Raw genomic sequence first — 25335 nt, forward strand, 5'->3', positions numbered from 1 at the left:
TCCCTTTTTAAAAGAAATAAAACTCTTTTAAAAATATTAATAATATAATATATCTTTCATTTTTTAAAAATCAAATACATTTTACATGCGTGTTGAGAAAAATCAAGCACATATTATACTCATTTGTAAAGAGTTTTATGTCTAATTTTTTAAAAACAAGGTCTTAATTAAGACAATTATTGTTCATATTTTAAATTTTTTTACAGGGACTACTGATTTAATCTGCCCTAATATATATATATATATATATATATATATATATATAAACCCTAGTTAGCTAGGATGTCATGCATGGCATGAACTCCGTTCTTACAAATTAAATGTACATTTAATACATGTAGGGAATGCGCATTAATTTTACAGGTGATTGCGAATTAATAATTCTTTAAGAAAATGGAAATATTCATGCACCGCAGCTCCTCGAGAAAATGAACCTCTTTTTTTTTTTTCATATATTAAATTAATTAAGGTCTGTGTCGGCTATATGAATAAATTCGGTATATCTAAATCCAAAATTGAAATAATTACTCTCTCTCTCTTTATTTCTTTCATGCATATATGCAAAGACATGGTGCCCTACAAATATCCTCCAATGAAATATCTCCTTTATTATAAAATTTAGCCCTACAGATTTTTTTTTTTTTTTAAAAAAGTCAGAGATGGTTAATTGATCTTTCATTGATCGAAAAATCACGCTGTTTTATAATATTTCGCAAATATTATTCACAATTTTAATCTATTTTATTCAGATATGTGATATATAATTTTTATTATTTGAATTTAGTCATCATACACACGTTTTGCATGTTTATATAGTTATTTTTTTAACTAAACTTTGTAAGCTGCGCCCGTGTATTAACCGCCAAAAGAAAATTTTCTATCATACCTTTTTGTCATATCAAACTTTTATAACAAGTTCCAATTAATTTTTATTCGATTTTGAGGTGTGTTACTATATTATCAGACGCTGAAGAGACAAAACGGAACCAATGTGCATGGGTGGACGTTCAATTGTTGAACAGCTCATCCTTTTTAAAATTTTAAACGATTTTAAATTTTAAAATAAAATTATCTTTAATTAGTATTTTACATATTTCAGAACGTTTATTTTATATGTTTTTTTTATTTTATTTTATGCCAGCACAATTTTTTTCTATGTTGTACTCATTCATTTGAAATTTATAATCATATTTTAATTTTAAATAAATTATATTAATGAATTACGATGAAATAATTTTAAGCTCCAAGTAATAATATTATTATTTATTTTAAAGAGTAATAAATAAATGATATAAATAAAATTGAACGTATAGTTATTTAATGTAAAATAAAATAAAGAAGAATGTGTGGAGAATGAGACCTGCAAATAATGAGTGATGATATTAAAATGAATGTGAGAGAATGAGAGTGTTAATATACACAAAAATTCACTTGAGACAGTCTTATGGTTCAATTTTGTGAGACGAATATTCTATTTGAGTCACTCATACAAAAATATTACTTTTTATTGTAAAAATAGACATGATTGACATGTCTCACGAATAAAAATATGTGAGGTGTGAATCACCTGATTTTTTATGAGATGATGAGCATTATAACATGACCCAATTTAAATGTCTTTATTAAATACAAGAACCAACCCTTAAATTAAAGTATGGTCATGCAATCACATGGAATGTCCGCAAAGTAGATAAATACTTTGATCAAGATAGCTGCAAACTGGCCGAAACACTTGTTCTATTTCTTTATATTTCAGTCTGAGAAACCAATTTCAACATTCGAGATGACCCTGCAAACCATGATATGATTTGATTTTGTGCATGTGCAGCCAAGTTTATAGACGTCGGTATAACGAATTTCCCATCATGTGAACTTAACCAATATTTTGCTGGGACCATTTACATAAACCAACACGTACCAAATAGATTTTTTTTCAAGTTAATATTTTAAAACAAAAATGCATTTAATGTTACATGGGGAAAAATAAATTATTTTCTAAATACACATCTCTTAACTTTTAACTTCAAACTATTTTTAAACAATCTACACATCCAAACATGTTCATTTTCTTTAATTTGAAAATACTTAGCTGACAAAGTTTTGTCCATGTAAAAACCAATACATCAACGAACAATCAACGTAAGAAAGGCTGTAATACCTTTTAGTAGAGCTGTCAATCCGATTCAGATTGAGCATATGTTGAACCCACACAACAACAAATTTAAACAACAAAAAAAATAAAAATTATCTTATCATTTATATCATAAATATTCTTTATAAATTATAACTTAAAATCTTAATCATTTTATTTTTCATCATGTTTGTTACGAGACTATTCAACTATCAAAAATTAAATGACGCTATTTTTTTGGATCATCTTTTGTCATTATTGAATATTATATTCATTTGTATAAATCATAAATTAAAAATCACAAAATTAATTATAAAATTTATAATTTTGTATGAGATTAAAATAAAAATTATTAAATAAATAATCAACCAATTATTTCTCAACCTGTCAAGAGGTGGGCAGGCCAACAGGTTGGCTCGACGGTTTTGGCGAGCCAACCTATGTCGTGTGTTTCAAAGTATACCTTTGTGGCAGAAAGTTTAAAAGCATACTCCCAGAAGTTGCAGGTACCATATACAGACCATTACTAAGATTAAGAATTGAAGAAGAGAGTGAATTTATTGCAAGCACCAAATCCAGCACCTGTTGGTAATTTTTTTTTACAACCATATAGAAAATAAACGCCTAACATATAAGTCAGCCAACGGATCATCAAATATCAACCAAACAAAAAAATCGGAGAACACATTATAGTCCATTGCTCAGAAAGGATCAAGTTTCTTATTTGATCTTAAGAAATGAAATTCAATTAGAGGTCGCGCATGTATGCAAATCCATTCAGGGAATAGTACGCTGATAGAGGGGCAAAGCACCCAGTGCTTCGCGCTCAGCCCTCTCTCTTTTAACCTGCAGTGATATTATGAGGAAGAAATAAATGTTAGCCAGTACCAAGTATACAAAAATAATAAAAGTGAAGGTGGAGGCAAACTAAGAACCAAGACGACATGAAGGGTATTGGTTTAAAAGCTAATACAATTTGATTTGGTTAGTTACTCCCCCACTTGGATTTTCAAAACCGGGGAGGCAACTCAGCCAGTCTTGTTAGCCAATTTGCGTCAGATGTATACATGCAAAACATATCAGAAGTAAACGAGTAAGAAAAGGCAAATAGAGTCATGGAATGATATTATTTTGCAATACACTGATGGACAGAGGAAGCTAAACCCTTTGACATAATTGAGAAAATATAGTACTTTGATTACTTTTTTAAGATAGTTTCGCACTAAACACAATAACACAGTATAAAATACTTACAAGAGTTAACATCTCCTGAAGATAGCTCCTATATGGTGTCTGCATAGCCTGTCAATGAGAAAGATGTCGACAATTGGATTATTAGCACACATAATATTGAAAGTCTATAACTGATCTAATTACTCTAATGACAGCGCATTGGAAAACGTTAAATGGAAAACCAGCAGTCAGATAAGATTTTGACATTAATATTAAGATCATCAGGACTCCACTACAAATGCGCGAGAAAAAAATAGCACAGCCAAAAAAACTGATAGATAGAACTATATTTGATCCTAAAATACTGAAATTTGAACTAAGTTTCCAGTCCCTTCATTGCATGCCAGAAATAGTACAGAAAAAAAATTGAGCTGAAAAGGATTTTGCAAGCATGCAATCTGTCCATTAATATATTACTCTCCAATTTTTTTTTTGATAGAAAACTAATATATTACTCTCCAATGCCATACGAGAGAAGAGAAAAAGATGATTATAGCCACAGGATAGGAATGGACAGTCTTCTTCTGAAGACAATTCGCATATTATAGTGCCCCTTTCTGCTCCTGCTCCAACATTGTAGGATTTTGTGAATTTCAATAGTGCTGCTTCATCATGGTGCAGAAAAGTGGCGAGATAACATTGACTGGCAGTGCATTTGATAAAAGGCTGGCCCAGTAGCATAGGGATTCAGCAACTAGTGATGGTTTTAGGGCCTAACCAAGGGGGACTCACTGGAACGAACAGTTTCACAAAAATACCTAAGACCACAATAATGGAGTCGGAGTAGTTGCTCCAGGAGCCCATTATGCAGCCACACTAGAGCAGGCCCAGGCCGTGACAATAGCTCATATTTTGTATTGCACAAATAAAGAACAAGAATCCACCAAATTCACTCCAAAATAAACAAACATTTTATAGACCTATTGATTATAAAAAAAAATTGTCTAAAACAATCTAATGAGTTATTAAAAAAAGATCACCGGAGGAAAACTTATGGGGATACATAATAACACAATATTGTTTTTTACAAATCAAAATCATAAAAAAATAAAATGACAGGCTTCTCTAAATTTAAGAAAAAATCAGTGAATGTGATGAATAAAAATATCACACATGGTGAAGGTGTTTCCCTTTCCAATCCAGCCACATATTTTTTCTGAAAAAGGGGAAATCCATACGCAAGGGTCAAAAGACGTCTATTTTCGCTTTTCAAACCTATCATGCAAAATTCGTGAGGAAAAATAAAGATTGATGCATTTGGATCACAGTACCCTCTAGACATCATCAGAGGAACTCTAGTAATCCAACCCAATGATAGGGATATCAAGTTGCTTCTTCACAACCCAACGAAGATATAGAAATAGAACAGATCTACTCCACACGTGGGCAATCATTCAAACTTACCAACCAACAACAGCAAAATAGGTGCAGATTAACATAAATCAGCAAGTACTTACAAGAGAAATCTGTCAATTATACTATTTCAAATTTAAAATGGTCCACAACTGAACATTAGATTCTATCACAGTAAGTTGAAAAATTAATTGGCAACTAAGTTTTCAGACTATCGCATAGTTTCCATTTCCGTGGCTTCAAATCGTCAAGAATATGACATGCATACATACTCATTTTAGGTATAAAAACCTTCTAAAACTGGCATTCTCCAAGAATTGAAATTTCTCAAACAAGAGTCTGTTAGAATAGCAGTTTAAGCAAACTAAATTGAGAGACAAACACAACCAGGCAATTGGCTTAGCTTGATAGCATTTTCCTTCAACAATCACATTCTATTGGAAAATTCAAAGAATACACCACCAGCATATATACAAAGGAATTCACACAAAAAATTACTACGAAATCCATTCGATACATCAAAACCAAATCAATAATTGCTTATTTTCAGACAATCCAGACATATATACCAATAGAGCAGACCTCTTTCGCAGCTATTAAGGAGAAATACACAAACACTAAGCTGAAAATTCACCTGAAGTTCTTCAGGAAGTTCTTCGTGCTTCATGGAGAGGTCAATGGCGCGCTTCAGGCGTTGATTTCTCGCATCAACGATCTCTCTCGGCAGACGATTAAGCGCCTCCTTTATATCCAGATCGTACATCGGATCATACAAATCATCGTATCGTAGCCCTAATTCAAACATCACCAAACAAAATAAAAAATCCTCAAAACTAAAAAAAGTAAAAATAAAATCGCACACGTATATGTAAATCTTTGTAGTACCAAATTTTCGGAGGCGATTAGAGATGGCTTTCATGTGCATAGAGGCGAGTGGGTTGCGCTTGGGGTCGACGAGCCATTTGGAGAGGGCGGACAACATTTCTTCTCCACGTCTAGAAATCTCTGTTGTTGACTGCACTTGAGCTTTGTGTATAATGGAACGAGATCTAGAGTACTCGGTTAGGCCATACATTCCAAACTCCTAGACCCATCAGTAAAGCCCGTTAACCATATTACTCACTTGGTCCATATTATACACCAATACTACATACATACATACACACATATGTGACTTGCACCTAGGAGCCACGGTACTTATTAAATTACAAGAAATATAATTAGGAATTATACTTAAAAATTAATTATTCATTTACAAAATTTTAAAAATTTATAAATTAAAATTTGAAGTTATTAGAAAACATTTACAAACACCACCGTTTATACAACAAATAACCTAATTGAATAACATGAAACCAAAAAATAAAAATAAAAAAGAAACATATTTAAGTGGTGATCTCATATTTTGATTTAGTATCGGATTGACCCGAACTTGTTTGTGTTCTTGTATTTCTAATTGAATTCGAATTCGGTTTTATTACAAAGCTGAACTTAATGGGCCATAACTTGGTCCAATCACGTTAGGGCCGGTCAAAATATTTGTCCACGGCAGCCCTCGGCCGTATGTTTTTAAATACACCCGAACCCGGACCTGATTCGTAGACCGAGAAAGTGTGCGTTTGCCTCGTCTTCATCTTCTCCTTCTCTGAAATTCAATTTTCTTCGTTAAATCTTGAAACTTCGTAGATCTGAAGAATGTCTGGAAAAGGAGCTAAGGGTCTGTTGACTGGGAAAACCCCAGCATCGAAGGACAAAGACAAGGACAAAAAGAAGCCCGTATCTCGCTCCTCTCGCGCTGGACTTCAGGTTCATTCCTGCTCTCTTTCTTTGGGAAAAAGGGAAACTATTTCGACTTTATTTTGTTCCCGCGCACTATTCTTTTTGCTTAATTCGTTGATATTTTCTGTTTTCTGCTCTTTTTCTTGGTTATTCCTGCATTTTTATGTTGGTTTAAGAGGTTCGTCTTCTTTTTACAGTTGTTATCTGTAATTTCCTTATTTCATAACTGATTGAGTTTATTCTCGTGTGATTCTTTGCAACTATGTTGTGTTCGTGTTGCCAATTTAGCGGGAAAGAATTGTTTTATTTCCCTTCTAAAAATTTGATTGGTTCTGGTATATATGAATGGAATAATTTAAGAGCAAATCATTGTTTATACGTGCAATCGGAATTGCTTAAGTCTCAGAAAATAGTTATCGCGTTTAAGTTATAGTTAGTAAAGGTGTGAGAGGAATGTGCCTAAACTCACGTTTCCGCAAGGTGGAACTTTTACCCCGAGAGAATGCCCGAGACATGATGGTGATGTGCTTAACGTACTTTAAGTATATTTAGTGTTATAATAATTTATATGTGTTTGTTGTATTTAAAATATGGTGTTGTAATATATGCTGAAACATTGGACTATCGAGAGTTATAATGGTATTTCATAGCTCTTGGTAGCTTTTAGTGATTGGATATATTGTATGGTATGATTTTGCTACTGTGTGGTATTTGGGCCTGAGAATGGGTTCTGCATGTGTATAACCCAAAATTGTATAAAATGTTTTTTTGAGTGTAGCAAATGCAGTATATAGGCAATTGAATATTTGATATTAATTGTATCTTTTGGTACCAAGCTTGCACATTTGATTCATTTCAAGCTTGTGGCAGTAATTATAAAGAGTAAATAATAAATTTTAAAGCGTATGCTGTCTAAAGGTTTCATATGAAGTCTAGGATGCAGAAACAAATTTTTGTAAACCTTCTTCTGCTGATCGTACTGGCGTATGCTATTGTCACAATAAAGAAGTATGATTTAGACTGCCAGTGATTTATTTTCATTGGAATGAGATAGAATCGTGTTTCATTTACCAGTGTTATGACACGGTGCTTAAGTTTTACCGGCTCACAGTAATTTTGTCATTGATACATTGAAGATATTTTTTTAAAAGAATCTTTTGTTTGCTTTGCGATGGGATCTTTGTAGGTATTACTTAATTTTACATTCCTGTAGTTCCCTGTTGGCCGAATTCATCGACTCTTGAAGGAGCGAGCTACAGCTCATGGACGAGTAGGTGCCACAGCTGCTGTCTATTCTGCAGCAATTTTAGAGTACCTAACCGCTGAAGTGTTAGAGTTGGCTGGTAATGCTAGCAAGGATTTGAAGGTGAAGCGTATCACACCTCGTCATTTGCAGCTGGCAATACGTGGAGATGAGGAACTTGATACTCTTATCAAAGGAACGATAGCTGGTGGTGGTGTGATACCACATATCCACAAGTCACTCATCAATAAGTCCGCCAAGGAGTAGAATTCAATATTCTTGAGTAAACAGGATTAACAGTACCAGGTGCAATTCAAGATTTGAGCATAGGACTTCGACATGTTTATATGTTAGTTTATGCTCTCATGTTATGAAGTTGGAGTTTATGGCTTATGTTTCTTTGTCGAGTTTAGAACTTTAGGGAAATACTTTGGACATTGTGGGTAGCGTTTGTTTTCTGTAATGTGTGATTTTGGTGACAATTTGAGTTATCAATTTCATGTGTAATATTGCATTTCATATTGTTACTTTTTGTTTGTTGGATTGCAGGGTTATTAGCAAACCTTCGGTCCAAATTAATTCGATTTGTTCGGTTTATCCTTTTTTAAATAATAATAATAATATTGCTTATTTTCGTTTGGTTTGTTCATCAAATAATTCAAATCGAAATACATTCAGAATAAAATCCCTCGTTGAGAGTCCCCAACAATTTGGAAAACTTACAACTTACTGAGATATTTTCATCTACATACTCCAATTAGATTTGCCATGATTCCCTAGCAACTACAAATGGTAAGTTCCTCATTCAACTTAACATATGCAGCCTCACAGTCAACTAGCAGCCTGGACCAGAAATGTATAGAAAACGAACGTAAACTCTAGATGCAATTCAAAAACAGTTATCCTATGAAGAGCTTATTACATTACCGATTACACAGCCGAAACCTTGGGAACCTCGACAGGAAATTCATGAATTTCATCGACCCGTGGATTCTTCTCCTTCGCTGGATGTATTGTTCTTAGAGCCTTCCACACAGCACTGTTGCATTTGAAGCCAGATCCGAAGGATGTCTACCAGGTCCTGTCGCCTCTCTTAATCCTTCCTTTAGCTTCTGCATATGCCAATTCATACCACAGAGAACTACTTGAGGTGTTACCAAACCGACACAGAGTCATCCTCGAAGGCTCCATATGCCAATCAGATAGCTGAAGATTCTTCTCCATTTCATCAAGAACCGCCCTTCCTCCAGCGTGGATGCAGAAATGTTCGAAAGCCAATTTGTAATCAGGTATATATGGCTTCAGTTTCATCTTCAACACCTTTTTACCTACCAAAGTTGCAAAGAAAAGCAACTGTTCGGACATGGGGAGAACAAGAGGACCTAAAGTTGTTATGTTCGTCTTTAAGGCATCACCAGCCACTGCCATCAGGTCTTTTGACAGTGCAACTCCGACTTTCCCATTGGGATCCTCCATCTGTGTTACACAGGAAAAACACTTGTCGTCAGGGCCTTTGTGGGTTCTAACTGTATGACTAATCGATTCTTGGATTTCCAGCGGTCAGATCTTCTGTTCCACAGTAAAACCGCCGCACCCCCCATACGAAATAAGCAGTTTGAAACGAGCATGGATCTTTCGTTCCCAAAATACCAATTCAGGGTAATATTCTCCATGCTGATAACTAGAGCATGAGTATTGGAATGCGCCTGTAAAAGATCTTCAGCAAGATCGATAGAGATCAAACGTGCACTACACCCCTGATACCCCCGGACCGAGGGTGGGTCCGCCCCACTTTCGGTAGCCCAGACAATTAGTGGCCCAACATTCGAAAAAACCAGGGGGTCAGATTCACGACGCAGCACAACGTAAGGTCACCTCATCTTAGTCTGAAGCTTCTAGGAGGTCATCCCAGCCGACCTCCCATATCCACAATCTAGTCGAATCAGAGCAATGGCCAACCTCCCATGCCGACCTCCAAATAGTTTCTGAGCCGACCTCCCTTATCGTGGAATCGGGTCGATTGAAAGTGTTATTGCCGAGCTCCCGAGCCGAAATCCATTAGGACCCAGATTCTAGCCGGGCTCATGCCCCAAAGAGCCTCTATTCGGATTTCAACGGGCAACTCACGGAAATCAAGCCCAAAAGAGTAAGGTCCATTAAAGATCTAACAAAATCTTGCACAAGATTCTGAGGATCTAAATCTACCAAATCAGGACTATCCTTTTATCCTATAAATACCAGGTTTCATTTATTGTTTATTCATTCATATATTCACGTTCTCTCAGCACACACATTACTCTCTCAGTTTTCTGTTCTCTGACTTGAGTGTCGGAGGGGCTACGCCGGAACAACTTCGGTCCTCTTCTAATGTTCTGTTCTTGTTTGTGCTTCCATATTTCGAAGGTCCGATCCGAGCTCTCCAAGTGAAGATGCGACCTCGCAACTACCCTCCCGAATTTCAGCAACATCAACCCCATTCCACCAAGATTGTAGCTTATTATATTTCCCCTGAGCCTGTAATGGTTAATAATCATAGCAGATAAAGAAGGCGTCGGGTTAAAAAGACTGCAATTCACTATCAAAATTCCAATGTCCTTCGGCTTGAGTGAAGTCTTGGCAAGAAGCTCATTTATAGCACCAAACATCACGGTTTCAGCTTCTTTTCTTGCTTCAGCTATACATGGATTTGGTAGCACCCGTAACACAGCCTCAGGCAGATAAGTAGGCTCACCGAGTCCTGATCTCTCCAGAATTTTCCGTTGAAACTGAAGACTCGAATCAGTAAACGAACCAGTCAACCCCGATCTCTTGATGAAAATCTTCCTCGTGCATTTCCTATCCTCGTCCGGTTTATAACATGAGAAGTTCACAAGATACACAGGACGAGGACGTGTGAGGAAATACACGGTTGACAGAAAAAACTAATAAAGTTGAGCACATTATCACGGAAATGAGATTGAATCTGAGATGGTCCTAGAGAACATAGACGTCTCGGAGAGAAAAAGTCGAGAGTTGAGCAAAAATATGAACATTCCATGGGTTATTAGGTAATGCTAACCGAGCTTCACATATTTCTATTTTACAGATTGTTTAAAATCAGGGAGGTTCCTCGAAGAAGAGTCGGAATCAAGGGTGTGCTTGTTTTCAATTCACTCATGTTTCATAACCTCTCTTCAACCACTCTGGAATAACAAAATGTGTCAGGTCTCAGATACATAAAATCATTAAGAATTTGGAACAAATCAAGCTCAATCCACCAACCTCAGACCCAAAAATTTAAAATTTCATGCGTTATTTTTTCTTTAAAATGTGAAATTAGTTCCATTTTCTGGTACTTGCTTACAATTTTTACCTCCTAATATTGGAACTTTTCCTGGATCTAAAAGAGTTCAATAAGTCTATCGGGTTAAGCTATTAATCCCAAGAATATACCTTACAACAACACAAGCCTTAAGATGAGTGTATATATAGGTTTGCGGAATTTGAATAAAACCGTGTCATAAACTCATATTCGCCTGTTCCTTTCGTTAATGAGAAAATCAATTTATTTCAAATGATGCGTTTAGATGTTTTTAATAGTTGTATCTAGTGTACAGTGTAACGTCATAATAGGCAATACATTTAGTTGGAATTTATTAAATTTAATGAATATCATTAATGACCCAAAACAGTGCCCAATGTTTCTAAAATTTGCCCAACTTAGCCCAGCGGTTAGATTGGCATTATCTTTTTATTCTGTTGTGTGGGTGATGGACAAAGAGTGAGCTAGGTTGCATGGTTGTCACATGGACACTTCTTTTATTTTAACCTTATTTTTTGATGGCTACACGGGAAATGCTTAGTCGATTCTGGCTGGAATGATGCCACAAAGAGGTTATCTAAAATGTTTATCGAATATTTCAATAAAAACTTCCAGATTCCTATTTTGCATGTGGAATTATAACGTACACAAAAACCGATCCACGAAAAAAAAAAGGGATCTAAATACAATAATATTACAAATTTTTTTGAAAAGTCAACCGTAAATCCACATGCTGGACTTTTTAAGAGGCATAAATTTCGCTCCAATACCCTGTGAAACGGTCATTCATTTATAATTTATCGGTCTTTAAATACGTATATTTTCACCGTGCTGCTCAAAAGGATTTCAGTGATGAGAGTGAAGAACACAAGTTCCCAATCTTGCAAAAATCGGAATTTATTTATCGGATTAAAGTCAAAGCGCAAAAATAATTAGTTCAACAGCACACAATCCTTTCATCCCACTCATTATTGTGCTCAATATCTTACGAATTTTGGTATTTCAGATGAACCAACCAGCAGAAATCGTTGGTAGTTAATCTATTGCTAACCTCGAAATAATAACTATGTTATCAAAAATCAATATGGAATTTTTTTTTTTTTAAAGTATAATCCAATGATGCTCGAGTCATTGGTTGTATATGGGCATGCATGCACAAGCACACGACACGGAGTTCCAACATACCCTTTGAGTTGGCCAGTGTCATAAAAGATGTACAGAGAATTAATAAATAAAAACATCTAAAAATGTAATTAAGTATAAATTATCTATTTTTGAACTGCAACTGCTGTCTTCTACTGGAAAACTGAAGCAAGTTAATTAGACTTGCACACTCCGCAATAGCAGGCCATTTCAATTCTTTCGACTCATTTCTACCATAACCAAATGTGTAATGATGAAAGTCAAACAATTTTCAGAACCCAAAATTGAATAAAGTTTCAATTGTCCATCGATTTAGCATGATAATCATCAAGAAACTGGATCCAAGTAGTTAGTTCTTTGTTTGAGATTCGCTAATGAACTTGGAAACCACATAGCAGTCTGGAGGAGTGATGTTTGTATAATAGTTGTGGATTGTTTCCGTGATTTCAAAACCAAATTTCTTGTAGAATTTGATCGCATCCTCATTATTCGTTTGCACATGCAAATAAACCTCACCAATGTTCTGCTTCACGCAAAGATCAAGCACATGATTCAACAACCTCGAACCTACGCCACATCAATGAATGAAGTCAGGACATAAAAAGCTTTTTTTTCCCCGAAAATGATACTTCAGATGCTACAAAAGAAGTGGGTACTATTCAGAATTGGATTACAAACAGTGGAAATAGAAGAATTAAGAAAGAAACAGCATAACTGAACACAAAATTTACTCCATTTGACCTGTAGACCTACGTCCATTCTACAGTAACTAGGGTCTAAAACTTTTATTAATCTTACTTAATTTAGATTGCCATCATCACCTGTTTGTTTATATAGGTGAATATATATTAATATAAAATTGACAAAATATCTCTCCGAAACTAAATCACAATGAAATCATATCAAAGAATATACCAGAAACTCAATAAATTCACACCTGATTCCAAAATAACATTATTGCATATTAGGAAAAAGGACTTTACTTGATAACAATAAAAAAATATAGCTTTGTCTTGTGATTTAAGATATCCTAAAATTCTGCAACTTCTATAGATTTTGTAGTAACAACCGGTTACGCTATTTGATGAAGACAAATTATGAAATGGAGTGATCAAGGTTAACATCAAATTCTCCGCTCCGCTTTTGCGCCCATATGATAAAACAAAGTGTACACAAATCCATTTTGACTAAACATCAGCACTGTCTGTATGCCTCTTTTCATCAGTTCAGTCCAGACAAGACGTTAATACAAACTTTTTAGAAGTAAAATAAAATGGAAGAGGATTAAAATGCTCACCAACACCCAATCCACGGTACGGAGCCAATACACCCAATGTCATTATGTATACACGAATAGCACCACTGTCTTTCTTCTCAAGACGGCATGCAATAGATCCCACACATATGTCACTGTAATAGGCTGGAAAAAAAAGAAACTTCACAGTCAGAAACACAAGAAAAATCTCTCACACACTAATTATCATGCCTGTTCAAGTATGACTTCAATTTTTAAGCAACACATTTGCCAGTATTTTCAAGTCTAAGCATTAATATGTTGTAGTGTTGCCACAAAATACGCATTAAATTTTCCAATAATCCTTTTATCAGATACCATACTGGGACAAAGTTGGAGTACTTCTAATCAATGGTTCTATTTGCTTAGGTAACTTTAACCTTGCACCCTGAGTTTCCGATGCATTCATTTCTACCCCTACAATTACCTTTTTAGCACAAATTAGCATTTCTTTTAATCACATACGGCAACTTACAGTCTTGGTATGCTTGATATGTTCCTAGTTACCAATTAACAATCTAAGTAAAGGTGCCACGGGAAGAAAAAATTTGCCCTCCTCCATGAACCCATACACCAACCAAGTGTCTCCTCCATTATGCCAAATTTCATTCTTTTTTGTCACAAATGGCCAAGTTTTATAGGAATTTTCCTATCCTCTTGCCACACAATGTTTCATAATACATAAACTTGAAGACAAACTGCTCCTACACTAGTTCAGATTCTAGGGGTGATGGAAAGAAATCGACTAAAAAGTTCATTGCTGCATGGAATTACACTAGATGGATCATGACTCATGTAAGTGAGACGACTAGGTAACCATGGTGGTTATGCTCGAAGGATATCCTTTATGTGGGTCTCAGGGGTATGGAATTAATGGAATACTTGAGCTATGTGATAAAAAGAGAAATACATTCCACATATATAGTTGAAGCATATACGTCAGGGTTCGGAAATAGCAGAAAAGCATCAAATTTAAAATATAAGCACATGTATTCATATTTTGTCATGATCATAGACCAAAAATCTTTTATCCTTTTTTACTGATAAGGAAATGATATACATCAATGATAATAAGACATATATAGTTGGAATATAATGCATCCTTTAACTATCACCACATGTTTTGTTTCGAGACAAGAACATACAATGATACTATATATTTTTATTTCACATAATATGGGTTCCCATCCGATTAAGAATGCATCACACCCCTATGCAAAACACTTTCGACTTCAAAGTTCATACATGAATGGAAAAAACTAGAACCACACACTCATAGATATAACGATCTTAAAAAAAATCCTATGTCAAAAGATTTGCCGAAAAGCAACCAAAACGGTGAAAACTAACAAGTGTCCCCCACTTGTCATATAAATCATGCCGTACTCAAGAAAACAACAGCAAAAACTATGTATTTATCGTTTCAAGGCAGAATAAAGAACAGTAAGTTAAATAAATTGAACTAATAAAACAGACTTTTCAGTTTTCCCAATCATAGCGACACAGAAACACGATTTCCGACTGCTTACACAAGATATGACACAGCAATTGAAAACCCAGTTAGCTCAATTGGAAATTAAACTAATCCAATCACAAAAAAGAAACCCATAAGCAATCACAAACCTAATTTGGTAAATTCACCGGAGCTGAGGGCATCGGCATAATACTTATCGTTGTATCGAACGGGGAAAAGAGCAGTGTTGAGCTTCTTCAATTGCATCAGATTCTTGTCCCTGACACCGTCTAATGAAATCGAAACTTCTCGCCCTCCTACCCCCATTATCACTTGGTAATCTCTCTCGTCTCAGATAAGTTATCTGCGTAACGAAGTGAAAACAAGAGAGCTTAATCTTCAGAGCGTACGTAGTCAAATATCGTGGAGATCAGACAGAAAAAGTACATTGCAGGGAAAGAAGGAGCTGAGGAAGGCTTGAGGAATGAAGCAGAGGGCGGCCGCAAACTATGAAAACCGAGGCTGCGGGGTGAAAGGTAAACTCGGTTCGGTCGACCCTACCCCTGCGGGCACAGCCTGCAGGGTCGATCCAACGGCTCGGATTTTTTCGAGTCAATTTTTTTTTTTTTTTTACAGGGAGGTGTGCTCGGATCACTCATGTGGAGTGATCCGGGCCGTTCATTGCCCGTGCAGGCAGTGGAGTGATCCGGGCCGTTCATTGCCCGTGCAGGCACTGCTTGCACGGGTAGGTTGAAACAAACCGGTAATAAACTCGGCGACGTTATTATTGCTTATTCTTCCATATGCTCGTATGAAATGACAGTTTAACCCCGAGACTTGATAATAATTACAGTTTAACCCTGAGACTTGATAATTTCAATTATTAAAGTGAACCCACCATCGCTATTATTTCATATGCTTATTCGCACGCGATACCTGTGTATATAATTTTTTTATTATTATTGATAGACTAAAATGAAATTTGACAAAATATAAAGAGACTAAATGAATATTTGAATTGTTGAAATAAAAAAATAAAAATAAAAGTGTGTTTTGAAATTTTTAAAAAATAAAACAAAAAACAGAAGTGTAATATTAGTATTATATAAGAGTAAAATTGGAAGAAAAAGTTAGTACTCTTTTTAAGTGGTTATTATTATGTTCATCACTTTAATAAAATAGAATAAATATAATAAAAATAGCCCTTAAATTTACTATATAAAAAAACATTCCTTAATTTTCAGAGAATATAGTCACATAACTCATCAAAGTATTATTGTTTATTCACCCAAAACCCTTTTTCGATACTAATATTATTCTATGTGACTATATAAAACACACACTACACGTATTAAAATTTATAGTTCAATTTTGTTTGCTTATATTTTTTTTTATTAATTTATGGCTAAAAAGACATTGAATACTTTCTACGATTTTTCTCATTTTTTTAACAATATTTGTAACTTTTTTTTTAATGAAGGATCAAAACATAACCATAACTTTGATTGATTATAATGGAAAATTACGATTAAATGTAAATCCATGATCTTGATATTAAAACTCAAATTAAATTTTTGCAAACCCCCAACTATACATAGAGAAGTTTCTTATGAGACGGTCTCATGAATCTTTATATGTGAGACGGGTCAACCTTACCGATATTCACGATAAAAAGTAATATTTTTAGGATAAAAAGTGATATTTTTTCATAAATAACTCAAATAAAAGATATGTATCATGAATACAGTGAGACTGTATCGGAAAGTTTTGGTCTAAATGTATTCCAAACTTCACGTGAAAGGTTAAATTGGCGAGATGTCTATATATTGGAACAGTGAATAATCTAGCTTTTAAACCATTGAACTGGTTGTGAACTGGAAAGAGGGGTGATTCTAATCCATAATTGATAATTCTGGAGCACTCTTCAAAGCGTTCTCCTTGCTTTGTGGCCTTGCCCACTAGCTTCCACGTCCAAGAAATTCAAGTCCAAAGATGAAAGAATCAAAGAGGAAGGCCAAGGCGGTGGTGGTGGGTGGCAGTATAGCGGGAATTTCCTGTGCTCACGCATTGATAGCCGCCGGGTGGGATGTGGTGGTGCTGGAGAAAACACGCTCTCCTCCGACGAGTTGCGCCACCGGTGCTGGATTAGGACTTGACCCTTTGTCTCAAAAACTCATCGACTCGTGGATCAAACAACCCCACATGCTCCAACTCAACACCTTACCCCTCACAATTGATCAAGTAAGTGAACCGTAATTTCAAGAGTTTGCTTAAAACATTAACCGGGAAATTCTAGCGATGCTTTTATTGCAATAATCCACTCAAAATGAAAAATCAGTCCTGGAGATTGAAATGTGTTTGCTTGGCGTTCTTGTAAATTGTTCTCAGGTTGATTGATTGACTTGTGTCATCTTGATTTGTACCCGTATTATTGCAAGGTTCATTGATATCTCATTTGTCCTGATTATTGTCACTTGTTCTTGTTTCTAAAAAAGATGAATCCTTTTTATTTTATTTTTTTTAAAAGACAAATCCTTTTTCTGAAAATCTACGAGGAGGTTGGATAGGATTGCCAGTCACTATAAAGCAGATCTCCACATGAATTCATATCAGTGAGGAGCCTTATTCCGGAGTGAGGGCCATTATATCTGACGTAATTTAATAGCTTTTTTTTTACCGTATCTGAGATCAACACGGCTGCATGACCGGCTTTTGGCTTAGTTTTTCCAAATTTCTATGTTAATAGGCTTACTAGCTTTTTGCCCGGAATTATAGAACCAAGCAACAGATGGGGGCCAGAAAACGAGCTGGGTGCTGGCCAGAGATGAGAACTTCAATTATAGAGCAGCATACTGGGCTGACCTTCATAGACTTTTATACAAGGCGTTGCCATTGGGTGTTGTTTGGTGGGGGCATATGTTCCTCTCATTTAGTGTTTCTGATGACAAGACTTGTGTGAAAGCTAAGAGTAAAGTTCTTCAAAGGGGTGAGATAATCGACATTGTTGCTGATTTACTTATTGCAGCAGACGGGTGTCTCTCTTCGATACGTCAGACCTTCTTTCCTGACCATAAATTGAGGTTTGTGGGTTTGAACAGCAGATGATATTCTCATGGTATCTTTCAATGTTGAGAACTGGCAATTAGCTTCATGGATTAATCTATTCAGTTTACTAGATATTCAGGTTATTGTGCATGGAGAGGGGTCCTTGATTTCTCGGATAATGAAAAATCAGAAACCATTTTGGGTCTGAAAAAGGCCTTTCCCGACCTTGGGAGATGTTTATATTTTAACATTGGATCAGGAACTCATATTGCGTTATATGAGCTGTTGAACAAAAGGATCAATTGGATTTGCTATGTTAATCAACCAGAGCCGGTACTTGAGGTATAAGACATGACCAAAATGCTGTCGGTTTTGATGGGCCTGTTTCGCATCATTATAACTTTGAAAATGTTACTAAAATTTAATGTAATATTTGTTAGGGAAACTCAGTTACCATGAAAGTTAGCAGCGAAATGATTGAACAGATGCATGAATCAGCAGAGAAGATTTGGCTACCGGAACTTGTGAAACTAATACGAGAAACAAACCAGCCATTCATGAACGTCATATATGACAGCGAGCCTCTAGAACAAATTGTCTGGGATAATGTGGTTTTGGTCGGAGACGCAGCTCACCCAACTACTCCTCACTGGTCTGAGAAGTACAAACATGTCTATACTGGATGCTGCTGTCTTGGGGAAATGTCTCGAAAAACAGAGGGTTGAGAATACGAGCATAGCTCTCCAAGAATATCAGTCGATTCGTCTACCAGTCACCTCAAAGCAGGTTCTATTTTCTCGAAGATTGGGATGCATCAAACAAGGTTTAGTCCTTCCTCATCACCAGCCCTTTGATCCGATTACAGCTAGTGAAGAAGATTGCGAAGAGTTGCAGCAAAGGACCATGCCTTTCTTCTTTGACATCCCTTCTGTATTGCTGTAATTTTTCATCTGTTCGATTACCAGATTAGGCTCGCTTTGGCAATTTGAAATGTATACAAGAGGGGATGATGGAAATTCTAAGCAAAAGCTATATGTTGGAGATATAGTTTATAAACTGAAGTAGCATCTGTATGGAATGACAAATTATTGCTTTTATTTCACTTTTATTGAGCTACAAGAATCTGAATGTCGGTCTCACCGCGCAAGAAAACAGGAAAAGTAGTCCATATTTCTACAACCAAACGACAGGTAAAACAGATATATTAATGGATATGATATTATTGGTACCTTTCGGATTTTAAGCATAGTATAACGCCAAACTAATCATATTAAACCATGAGTTTAATTTTTAAGATTTGCAGAGTTATGCAGATACTCCAATCATTATTATTTCTTCATTTTATTGTCCTCTTAGACTTTTCGATATTCCCCTGAGATCTCAACCAAGTGGAGATGAAGGAAGCAATAAGTAAGGCCAAGGCAATGGTGGTGGGCGGCAGCATAGCTGAACTTTCATGAGCTCACGCTCTGATTGCAGCTGGTTGGGATGTGGTGGTGCTGGAGAAAACAAGCTCACCTCGAACTGGCCGTGCGACCGGTGCAGGACTTGGGCTCGATCAGTTGTGTTGTCTCAGAAACTTCTCGAGTCTTGGATCTAACAACCCGAACTAATTCAGCTATCTTCTTACCGCTCTCCAATGATCATGTAGGTGAAATTTCTGCAAAAACACTGCTCAAGCTCAACTTAGAAGAAATCAATCTTTCGTCCAGATTTAAAAGATTGAGAATACGTCTGGATTCCAGAACTGGTGAAAGTAATGAGGCAAACAAAGGAACATTTCTTGAATGCAATATATGACAGCGAACCTCTGGAACAATACTTCTGAGATAACGTGGTTTTGACAGGAGAGGCAGCTCATCTGATAAGTCCCCATGGTGCAAGAAGCACCAACATGTCGATTTTTGATGAGGGCTCGTGGACTTGGATTCAGCTCTTGAAGAATAGCAGTCTATTAGGATGCCCGTCAACAAAGAGCACGGGCGGTTAAAGCAGCGGTCAGCAGTGTCTGATCGAGATGTGTTTGATCCGATGACAGAAAGCGAAGAAGAATGAAGGGTGCCGCAGCTGAGGAACATAGGTGAAACCCCGATTTTTCAGATAAAAATTTTGATAATCAGCCTAATTTTGGGATAAATAAACCAAGATTTGATATGATATTGATACCAGATAAAGATATAAAATTTGATATGATATTAATACTAGATAAAAATCTAAAATTTGATACGATATTGATACCAGATAAAGATATAAAATTTAAGGATAATATGATCCTTAAATTTCGAAATATTGGAGTATTTAATTAGGATTTTCGAAATTATGGTGATAGGAAAAATTCTGCACGATAAAAAAATACAGGCATGGGAAAATTTAAAAGTTCGCCTACCAGAATTTTAAGGAAAATCAATAATATTATTTTTGGGATAATTTACCACAAATTTGAAATTACTAAAGGAGATTTTTGGGATTTAAGATAAAAGATTTAATTGTACTGAAAAATAAATATCTACCGAATATTGGGAATTAGACACAAAATTCGAAATTTTGCATGCTTGGATAAGAGAATATTTCGAAAATATATCAAAGGAATGGATATATAGATTTCGAAATTATCCAGTATCATGGATAAGATATGGTAATTATCCTAGATTTACAGTTTGATTCAAATTTCAAACGCGAGGATAAAACACTATCAGGTTTCACCCAACCCCTATAAATAAGAGGGTTCGGTCGACCCTACCCCTGCGGGCACTGCCTGCAGGGGTCGATCCAACGGCTCGGATTTTTTCGAGCCAATTTTTTTTTTTTCTTTACATGGAGGTGGGCCCGGATCACTCATGTGGAGTGATCCGGGCCTGCACGGGTAGGATGAAACAAATCAAATAAGAGAGTCATGCCATTAAAAATTCACACCTCCACATTTTCGAAATTTCTTCTCTAGTTCTCCCTAGGAATTTTAGAGACTTTGCTCTCTTAGTGTGCCGAGTATCGAAGCTCTGCAACAGTCCAGATCCAGGCTCAATTTTGAAATCCTACCATCACCAGTTCTCATTTTTTCAAATTATTCAAGTTAAATGGGTTTTTGTTAGTAAGTTTTTGTCATGTCTCGAACGGTCCCCACTTGCTGAGTATTTACCAAAATACTCACCCTTTACTTCCTCCCCACCCAGATAAGAACGAATGGATAAAGAGGAGCAAAAACAATTTTTGGGATGGTAGAAAATCTCGAGTTATTCCAGAAGTTTTAAGGCTTAATCTATTCCAGAAATTTTGGTATTGGAGTTGTAAAGACGATTCTTTTGTTGATTATGAGAAATAAACTGGTTGTGGTATATATTATACTGCGAGGCTTATTGTTTGACGATTATGTGATTGTTGAGCAACGTCGGTGTCGACTAACCCCGGTCTCGGGGCGTGACAACATACCTTATTTCGACGATATTCCACCCATATTAATGTAACAGTAGGTTGGCTCTTTCATGATTTTAGTGTATGCTCATTGAGGATCACGGAAGTGCTGCTATATCTTTGATAGTGAAGAATTCTCGACTTTTATGAAATTGTTGAAGAAAAGTGAAGTGTGGGCGATGAGATGATGCTTGAGAAAAACTGTTAATGTGGTGTTCTTAATCAAATTTGTAACAGTCAAGTAGGTTGATTCTAAATTATGTCAAGAAGGTATTTCTTGAAAAATGTTGCGATAAAAATTGAAGTAAATTACCCCATCGTAATGTATATAATCCCTAAGAATTTCATAATTCAAGGCAAAAAGATGCGTTCGCCGGGAGTCGAAGAACCCGGGTCTATTGCTTGGAAGGCAATTATCCTAACCGTTGGACTACAAACGCCTTTGCTGTAATGTCGTATATAAGCTATATAAAACTGTGTAGCTTTGCAGCCCAATAATAAACTAGTTCCATATTTTAATTTTTTTCTCGAAGAAAACTAGTTCCATAATATCTAAAATATAATAAAATTATTATCTGAAGAAATTATTTCCTGTTTGAACTTATTTTAATTTTCTATTGATCGATTTGGAATTTCTGGTCGATTTTGAAATTTTTTTTATTTAGAAATTATCGTTAAGTACAATTTTTAACCGAGGAAACAATATAATATATTCATACAAAATTAAAAGCTAGATCCCGGTAAATGAGACTCATTCGTCCAGAATCCAATCAAATTACACAAAATCTACGTTTCACCTAAAATATAGGCCCAAGTAGTTTCCGGTAAAAAAAAGAAAAAGAAAGGCCCATTATTATACCTATACATCATCAGCAATATGTGGGAAAAAAAATATCAACCATGCTGACTAAATAATATTTTATTGCTGTTGTGCATGTTTAATTAAAGTGCACACATAATAAGTATGATCGAGCTCACGTGTGAATTTCAAATTTTTTTTCCAAATAACAATATAAAAATATTACACATTAATATTACTTATTATTATATTACATAAAAATGTCAGTGTTTTCTTGATCAGAATTGACAAGATGGAGCCACATATTACCTTACTTGGTCCAATTATGTAATTATTAAAAATTCCACAAAGGGTAATTATAAGTAAAACACACATATATACTAACAAGATGGGTAATGTTGTATTTGATCAGAAAATATATATATCTCTTCTCACCACTTTTCTGTAACTCAGACATCTGCAACCATAAAGTCGAGAAGAAAATGCCTTGAGATACAGGAAAAACGGGGTTTCCTTCACCTTCACGCCACAACTCCGCTTTATTTCAACACATATGCATCGAAAAAGCACGCATATAAATTGAAAAAACACTGTTTTGACCCCTGTTCTTCTATATGTTCATTATCGCGCATCCTGCTCTTCTTTGAATGCTTCTTTCTCAGGTGAAACAACAGAAACTTCACCCTAATTAGTAATTTAAATAGTCTTCTCTTTTCTACTGATTCATTTCTTGAACTCTCCACCATTTTCTTGGCTCATTTTTCTAAATGGGTGCCTGTAAACAAGAAGATGGAAATGGTAAAACGAAAAGTTTGTTTTCCCCCGGTCCTATTATCGTAGGCGCAGGGCGCTCGGGCCTAGCAGTAGCAGCATGCCTTCAAGAAAATGGCGTTTCTTCTGTAATTCTCGAAAGGACCGATTTCATAGCTTCTTTATGGCAAAAAAGAACCTACGATCGCCTCAAACTCCATCTCCCCAAGCAATTTTGCCAACTCTCATTACTTAGTTTCCCTGAAAATTTCCCCAAGTACCCCACTAAACATCAGTTCGTTTCGTGCATGGAGTCTTACGCGAAACACTTTTGATATTGAGCCAATATTCAATCAGTCTGTTTCCAGAGTGGAACTTGATTCTGTCACTGGATTTTGGAGGGTCCAAACTCAAGATTTCCAATACTTCTCGAAGTGGCTGATAGTAGCCACAGGTGAAAATGCCGAACCCCGGCCCTTTTACCAGAAATTCAAGGGATATATGGATAAATTCCAAGGGGCCCGTCATGCATACCAATGTTTATAAATCGGGCTCCGAGTTTCAGAATCAAAGAGTTTTGGTCGTGGGCTGTGGAAATTCTGGTATGGAAGTAAGCTTAGATCTCTGTAGGCACAATGCAAACCCTCACATGGTGGTCAGAAACTCTGTAAGTAACACTTTTCAAATTACTTATAATAATCCCATTATCCTTTTGTTAACAAATTTGATAAAACTAAATGTATTTTTTGATCATCCAGGTCCATATTTTACCGAGAGAAATGTTTGGGATCTCAACATTTACAATCGCAGTGGCACTTCTGAAATTTTTGCCATTAAAACTTGTTGACAAGTTCCTCTTGCTGGTGGCTAACCTCACCTTAGGCAACGGTGATGGATTAAATCTCCGGCGACCGGAAACCGGCCCACTCGAGCTTAAAAACGCCACTGGGAAAACACGGGTACTCGATGCTGGAGCCCTTTCTCCGATCAAATCCTGTAAAATTAAGGTAAATTGCACATAATAAATGAACTCGTTAGCGATACATATGATCAGAGGCCTGCATTGCTTAACATTTGACTATCTTGTATCATTATTTTCTTTTGCAAATATCAATGTTGTAGGTGATGGAAGGAGTGAAGGAGAACACAGAACGGGGCAAGATTCGTGGATGGTCAGGAGAAGGAATTTGATTCAATAATCTTGGCAACTGGATACTGGAACAATGTGCCTGGTTGGCTCGAGGTGTGTAATCGAAAGTACAGAAAATATTGAGATTGTGTGTCGAATAAATTTTAATGATCAAAATAAGACAATATTTTTAACATAATTTTATATGGCGTACTTATTTTGAACATGTTATAAATCATTTTATTTGAATATTTATGGGATTTCTGATTTAAATTAGTGGCCTTCGGTATAACTGAACAATACTCGAATGTGTTTGACAAGGCTTGAGTTGAATGATTCCACACATGAACTCAAACAATGCTCGAAGTTAGCTAGGGAATGGAAACATTGTTTGGACGTACGGATTATTTTCTTTTTTTTTTTTTTTTTGGTGACATTGCATTCTCTTTTTAGTTTTTTTTTCCTCGATTCACAGGCATACATCGTTCTCTACCTCACACAAAAATGACTGAAAAAAGCATGAGGTTGATCGTCGATGTCATGAAGTTGTATGGACAATGACATGCCAAGAGCCGATATATATTGCACAAAAAAAGTATCAGAAATGAGTGATTGTGATGCCTGAGGCTGAAGAAGTCGGGGTGATCGTCGGTGTTATGAGGTTGCACATACAATGAGCAGCTCTTGACATGCTTTTAGGCGAAGGTAACATGAATGAACCGATCTCACACCGAATGAGAGATTACAAAATTGTTCAGATATTAGACCGTGTAGTTTAGAAGAGAGCTTAAAAGACTTAATGTGTATTACTCATATCAATAAGGTTCATCTGCTTCTCGGGAATTCATCACATAAGAACTCTAAAGTTAAGTGTGTTTGATTTGGGACAATTACGAGACGAGTGACCCTCTGGGTAAGGACATAAGAACACTGGAAAGACTCGTTTTGATACAGTGGTGATAATCGTAGAATTTGGGACGCGGCAATTGGTGAGAGTAGACCTCTCCTAGTACGGTGTGGTTCGGAGACGAACCAAGCCGAAGTTGGTGGTCATGTGACGCTCGGGGCCGAAGAGGACGGGGGTTAATCGTCGATGTCATGAGGTTGCATGGACAATGATCGGTTCGTGGCAGGCTTTTAGGCTAAGATAACATGAATGATTCGATATCACATCGAACGAGAAGAGGACTCCTCGGTATTTCATCAGACGGGCGCTGTCAACATTGCAAAGGATTTTTAACTGACCAATGGAGGATAGTTAAGGGGCTAAAATG

General features: G+C 36.0%; 3 protein-coding genes, 1 non-coding gene and 3 pseudogenes across 4 annotated transcripts; 3 read left to right on the plus strand and 4 right to left on the minus strand.

Moving 5' to 3' along the window:
• Positions 1-2670: 2670 nt before the first annotated feature.
• LOC142552324 (cytochrome b-c1 complex subunit 7) lies at positions 2671-5773 on the minus strand. The gene is made up of 4 exons (XM_075662062.1): positions 5603-5773; positions 5352-5509; positions 3386-3433; positions 2671-2977 (listed from the first exon to the last, which is right to left on the minus strand). The coding sequence occupies exons 1-4, from the start codon at positions 5697-5699 to the stop codon at positions 2909-2911; spliced, it is 372 nt and encodes a 123-aa protein (XP_075518177.1). The 5' UTR covers positions 5700-5773; the 3' UTR covers positions 2671-2908.
• Positions 5774-6303: 530 nt separating this feature from the next.
• Positions 6304-8258, plus strand: LOC142552325 (putative histone H2A variant 3). Its single transcript, XM_075662063.1, has 2 exons — positions 6304-6523; positions 7710-8258. The coding sequence occupies exons 1-2, from the start codon at positions 6413-6415 to the stop codon at positions 8004-8006; spliced, it is 408 nt and encodes a 135-aa protein (XP_075518178.1). The 5' UTR covers positions 6304-6412; the 3' UTR covers positions 8007-8258.
• A 136-nt stretch (positions 8259-8394) lies between these two features.
• Positions 8395-11081, minus strand: LOC142552321 (3-ketoacyl-CoA synthase 11-like; annotated as a pseudogene).
• A 1201-nt stretch (positions 11082-12282) lies between these two features.
• LOC142552323 (uncharacterized) lies at positions 12283-15482 on the minus strand. The gene is made up of 4 exons (XM_075662061.1): positions 15378-15482; positions 15101-15294; positions 13481-13603; positions 12283-12750 (listed from the first exon to the last, which is right to left on the minus strand). The coding sequence occupies exons 2-4, from the start codon at positions 15255-15257 to the stop codon at positions 12533-12535; spliced, it is 498 nt and encodes a 165-aa protein (XP_075518176.1). The 5' UTR covers positions 15258-15294; positions 15378-15482; the 3' UTR covers positions 12283-12532.
• A 1289-nt stretch (positions 15483-16771) lies between these two features.
• On the plus strand, positions 16772-19077 carry LOC142552322 (uncharacterized; annotated as a pseudogene).
• Positions 19078-21748: 2671 nt separating this feature from the next.
• On the minus strand, positions 21749-21823 carry TRNAG-UCC (transfer RNA glycine (anticodon UCC)). The gene has a single exon. It is a non-coding gene; the product is annotated as a tRNA-Gly (tRNA).
• A 1126-nt stretch (positions 21824-22949) lies between these two features.
• LOC142550815 (putative indole-3-pyruvate monooxygenase YUCCA4) lies at positions 22950-24569 on the plus strand (annotated as a pseudogene).
• The last annotated feature ends 766 nt before the right edge of the window (positions 24570-25335 follow it).

This window comes from Primulina tabacum, chromosome 7, assembly GCF_025594145.1.
Source record: "Primulina tabacum isolate GXHZ01 chromosome 7, ASM2559414v2, whole genome shotgun sequence".
NCBI classification, from domain to species: Eukaryota; Viridiplantae; Streptophyta; class Magnoliopsida; order Lamiales; family Gesneriaceae; genus Primulina; species Primulina tabacum.